General features: G+C 44.6%; 1 protein-coding gene across 1 annotated transcript; it reads left to right on the plus strand.

Annotated features, from left to right (window-relative positions):
* The first annotated feature begins 698 nt into the window (after window positions 1–698).
* LOC147608938 (cyclin-D3-1-like) lies at window positions 699–3,311 on the plus strand. The gene is made up of 6 exons (XM_086788172.1): window positions 699–1,432; window positions 1,792–1,878; window positions 1,986–2,084; window positions 2,394–2,592; window positions 2,673–2,806; window positions 2,912–3,311. The coding sequence occupies exons 1-6, from the start codon at window positions 1,082–1,084 to the stop codon at window positions 3,164–3,166; spliced, it is 1,125 nt and encodes a 374-aa protein (XP_086644298.1). The 5' UTR covers window positions 699–1,081; the 3' UTR covers window positions 3,167–3,311.
* Window positions 3,312–5,293: the final 1,982 nt, after the last annotated feature.

Consider the following 5,293-nt stretch of genomic DNA (forward strand, 5'->3'; position numbering starts at 1 on the left):
GAGAGAGAGAGAGAGAGGGGATGAAACACATAGTAGTATCGAGCATGAGAGAGAGAGAGAGAGAGAGAGAGAGAGAGAGAGAGAGAGAGAGAGAGAGAGAGAGAGAGAGGGCAACTAGGGGGTGATGAAACAATGAGAGAGATGGGATATTTATGGTTTGCAAGTACCAATGGTAGTGGTGGTTAGCTCTTCTTTGACAATTCAAATTTCAAGGGGTAAAAGAAATGGGGGGGGGGAAGTTTGAATAGAATTGATGATTGAAGTTGGGACTTTGTGGGGGGGGGGGGGGGGGGGGGGGGGGGGGCGGTAAATACTTTGAAGTTTGAACTTCGATAAAAAAAGCGTGTGAAAATCTATAAAAATCCCGCGCGAGTTTGGCAGTGTGTTTCAGGGTCTTGTTTATGATAAACAAACAAGGGGTCCTGTGGCTGCTAAAGTTGGCGGTCGCCTCTAAGTTGGAGGCCTCCCCTCCTAAAAAGCGGAGGCACCTAAACTCACTGCCAAATTTGACCGACGTCTTTTAGAGCTTAAGTGTGCTTAAAAACATTAAGCATGTTCTTAAGTCTCTCTCCGCTTACTAAGAGTAGTCTCTTTCTCTCTCTTCAGCAGTTAGAGAGTGGATGTGGTAGAGAGTGATGTTGGATTAATGCTGTGTGAAGTGTAGGGAGATGTAGAAAGGGCCCTCTCTCTCTCTCTCTCTCTCTCGGAATGCTCTCAGATGTAGAGAGTGCATGCTTCATGTAGAGAGTGGATGTACTGTGTGTAGTATGTACTCCTCTCTCTCCCTCTCTGTCTGTGCTGCTCTTCTGTGCCTGTGCAGTATCAGTTTCTGTGTCTGCCCTTCGCATTTACCCACATTGTCTTTCCCTCTTCCCTAGAGCTTTGTGTTTCCCCAGAACCCTAGAGCTCACATTCCCTGCCTCTTCTGCAGTCCCTGCAATCTCTACCTGCATCGCTATCGCCATAGCCACAGCTCCGGCCCTTCTTCAACGCTCTCATTCTAAGAACGCTTTCTTTCCCCGAGCTCTGCACAGCTTCTGATCGCCGTAACCTTAATCACCATGGCCTGCATTGGCTTTTGATGAAGTGCCCGCTAGGTTTTCATCCTGCTTCTGCTGCTTCTTCTGCTGCCATGGCGCCCAGCGTGGACTGCTGTGCTGCGAGCCTTCTCTGCTGCGAGGACGTCTCCGGCTGCCTGTGTGATGACGGTAAGCAAGAAGGAGGCCGTTTTCCTCTTCTCGGCAAGAACGCTTCATCATGGCAGGTTGCAGCAGCGATGGAGCCGGAGGATCCCTCTGATGTAGAAGCAGCACTCTCTGCCCTCGTTGAAAGAGAGATCTTCCACGTGCCCCAGCCCGATTATGCGCAGAAGTACCAGAGCAAGCTTCTTGACGCAGGCTCTCGACAGAAGGCCATTAGCTGGCTTTTCAAGGTACCGCAGCCCACTGTCAATGATTGAGTTAGGGTTGGAAGGTGCGGGAAACTACAGTCTGTTTAGCAAGAATGCGCTAGGGTTTAAGTGAAAGTAAACTGTCTTTAGGGTTTGGCAAGCGCGTAGCGAGACTCAGCAAGACTGCATTCGGTGTCTAGGGTTTTGGCAAGATTTCAGGGGGGGTCTGGCGGAATGCAGGTGTTTTAAAGAGTGTAGTCTACCATGTAGGGTTTTGCTGTCCGAAGGTTTTGGCATTGCGCTGTCTGTTTCCTGCGTCTCGTCTGTTTCCTGCGTCTCGTCTGTTTCTAGGGTTTTGCACAAATGCCGTCTGTCTAACGTAGCCATGTCTGCGAATGAAGGTGCGAGCTTTCTACAATTTCAGCCCTCTCACTGCCGCTTTGTCTGTCAACTATCTCGATCGCTTCCTGTCTCGCCATCAGCTTCCGGTATGTTGCCCAATCTATCCCCATAGATTTTCCACCATCTTGTGCCGAGCTTCTTTCCACTCTATAATCGCAAAACTCTAACTGGATAAAACCCCAACCTTACACAGAACAGCAAAGCTTGGATGATACAGCTGCTATCAGTAGCATGCCTTTCTTTGGCTGCCAAGATGGAAGAAACAGAGGTGCCCTTATTGCTTGATCTTCAGGTACGTAGCAGATGACCCATTAACGTATCATATCATTGCTGAACCTTGTCATCGCAGTGCAAATGATGCCATCACATTCCAAAGAACACTATGCATTTACCATGCAATTACATATTCAGTGTTATAATGCATTTACCACACAGTTTCATAGCAAATTATTTGTTGCCATTCACCATAACTTCATATAGCATAGGACATTATGGATTCACAATACCTAAGGACATGATGATTTCCCCATTGCACAGCTAAGGACAGGTGTGCTATTATGTCAGCCATGTCTTCTCTAACCTTCAGATGTTTGCATTTTAGGTGGAGCCTGATTGCATTTTCGAGCCCCGCATCATTCAAAGAATGGAGTTGTTGGTGCTGAGTACACTTGAATGGCGTATGAGCTCTGTGACACCCTTCTCATACATAGACTACTTCATTCGCAAGTTTGATCTCATCCCGAGCTCTCAGCAGATTGTCTGTTCTCGAATCAATGAATTAGTTCTCTATGCTGTGCAAGGTGAGCTCTATGCAACAGTGTACACCTATAGCATTGTGCATTGCCCTATGAGCTCAGTCTCACCCCAATTGCATCTGCAGAGCTGAGATTTCTCTATTATCGGCCTTCGTCGATTGCTGCCGCAGCTGTCTTATGCGCCATTCGGGAGATGCTCCCTCTACGACTTGCTGAGTTTAAGAGGCTCCTGCTCTCCATGTTGCCAGCACAGTTGCAAGTAAGCAATCCACATTGCCAGTAATGCAGCACATCACTGTTAGATTCTAATGTCTATCTCAACATTGTTTGGTTGTCTTAATCTCTGCACGCTATCATCGTACAGGACCCATCGGAAAGGTGCTTCATGTTGATGGCGGAACTGTTTCTAGCACCGATCCGGACATTGTCAAAGGGTGAAACCTTTGGGAACTCAGTCCCCCAGAGCCCCATAGGGGTGCTGGATGCATCCTTCAGCAGTGACAGTGAGAGCACTTTCAAGTCGATTGGGTCGGATACAAGTGTTCAGATCTCCTCTCCAGCACCCAAGAAGAGGAAGGTCGATGATTTTTGTAATAGTGTGCGAGTATGTGCCTCTTAGTAGCTAAGCCGAATTGATTTTCTATGCCTTCCACATGCGCTGTACCAGAGAACATCGGCATGTACATGCGGTAGTTATATATCATATTAAAATTAGAAAAAAAAGCATAAGAGTACTGTAAAAACATGAAAAAAATTATAATATCGATATGTAGTAAAGCTGCAAGATCTGGTGGTAAACTAAATGTGTTGTTAGAAGTTAACCAAATAAAGAGGTTGAAGATGGCCGTCTCGAGAATACGTGGACTAAAGGCTGTTGAGTGTGTGTGTTTGTGTGTGTGGAGTGTGTGTGAGAGCATATCTTGATATAGAGTTTTACACCCATTGTTGGGCACTGATGACGTTAGTGGGGATGTTGTAGTATCTAGTCCATACTATGCATAATGGAGTTGATAGTTATATAGTCTTGTGGGTTGACTACCACAAGTATATAACATGCATGTTCCTAAAAGGTGAATTTGGGCATGTTCTTGGATTCGTCTAGGTATATAATTCAGCCATATTAGCGGACATGCAGATTTCACATTGTGAAGTTTTCGTCCGAGTTGCTGCTAGTTGATATTGTGCTAATTCTTTCTATCTTTAGCGGTGCATTGTGTGTGTGTGTGTGTGTGTGTGGAGTGCGTGTGTGAGAGCATATCTTGATACAGAATTCTACACCCTCTATTGGGCATTGATGACGTTAGTTGTTGTAGTATCTAGTTCATACTATGCATAATGGAGTTGTTGTACTATCTAGTTATATAGTCTTGTGTGTTGACTACCATGAGTATATAACATGCACGTTCCTAAAAGGTGAATTTGGGCATGTTCCTGAATTCATCTAGGTATAAAAAGGTTGTTGAGTGTCTTGGCTAGCGTTTTGCACTATGCAAAGAGCATACAGCCCTGAACAAGCCCTTCAGCTGGAATCCTTAAAACCTCTACACTACTGCTATGCCATTATAAGTCTTATTTCCGAGCCTTCTCATGGATACATAATCTGAAACCTTTTTCAGCACAGGCAAACCTCTACTCTAGCAATACTGGCACATGGATTGGAGATCCTGATGTTAAGTTTTCTTGTCTAACTGAGTTACAATATTGTTTTTGTCCCATGCATTTCTCTGAGTTTTGCTTTTGAGGGTCCTTACAGACACATCCATTTCCCACTGGATCAGCAGTGTTTTGGACGAGTACCCTTTAAAGGGTGGTCGGTTGAGGGAGACCCATCATACCCATGAGGGACTTATCTACTCAGGTACTATGGTCCCACTTTCAGTACTATGGCCCCACTTTCAGAAGATTAGCGTCTTGCAGCATTCATAGATACATTAAACGTGGTTATTTAATGATAGGTTCTTACACTCAACGTTTGTCTGAAACAGTCTACACTTGTGCATGGCTTTCGTCCTGACTAGGTTCTTGACAATAGTTTGTAGGTATAACCAACGAGATGTCTCTCCAAATGGTAATGGTAGGGGCAAACGGTGGGTAACACACATCCCCCCCTATAATCATCCTCAATGCTAAGTTACAACTTTGACTTGAATCAGAGATTTTGAGTTTTCTCTGTAAAAAAACCTGCTACCTTCTTACAACCTATTTTATATCAATGTAGGTGGCAATGAAAGACCAAATTGTTGTTAATAATTGCTTGTTTACGTACGACGAACAATGGGCGAACTATTAAAAGCAAATTTTAACCCATCAGTTTTGGCCTTAAGCATAGTGTCTAATCTTCTATCTCCACGAGAGGGAAGGGGTTGTTTTTGTGTGTGTGGGTGTGTGGGGGGGGGGGGGGGGTGTGGGGTGTTGGTTTTGATTGTGTGTGTGTGTGTGTGTGGGGGGGGGGGGGGGGTGTTGATGGGGAGAAACAGGGATTCTTTAGAAGTACATTTAGCTTTGTGAAATGAAAGATTTGAAACATTTGTTTGTATTGACATAGTTGCTTTCATGCATCATGCTTTCCAGCAAATTTCATGCATTATTTATTATGTAATTTATTTCAATAGTTCATAGCCATGACTTGCCACAAAGCCTACTAGATAGAAAAGGTCATCAGCCTTGCATGCACTATTTGTTATAGTTATACTTTTCATGATGCTACGATTGATTTTTTTTATAGATCATGACTAGCTGTATGAAT

The sequence above is a fragment of the Cibotium barometz genome, chromosome 52 (genome assembly GCF_041138505.1).
Source record: "Cibotium barometz isolate CiBa-2024 chromosome 52, ASM4113850v1, whole genome shotgun sequence".
In the NCBI taxonomy this organism is placed as follows: domain Eukaryota; kingdom Viridiplantae; phylum Streptophyta; class Polypodiopsida; order Cyatheales; family Cibotiaceae; genus Cibotium; species Cibotium barometz.

Bases quoted from the DNA above. Each gene is read 5' to 3' on its own strand.
- LOC147608938 (XM_086788172.1), top strand. From the start codon at position 1,082: ATGAAGTGCCCGCTAGGTTTTCATCCTGCTTCTGCTGCTTCTTCTGCT. The intron at 1,433-1,791 runs GTACCGCAGCCC...CTGCGAATGAAG, and splicing joins CCATTAGCTGGCTTTTCAAG to GTGCGAGCTTTCTACAATTT. The intron at 2,085-2,393 runs GTACGTAGCAGA...TTTGCATTTTAG, and splicing joins CCTTATTGCTTGATCTTCAG to GTGGAGCCTGATTGCATTTT.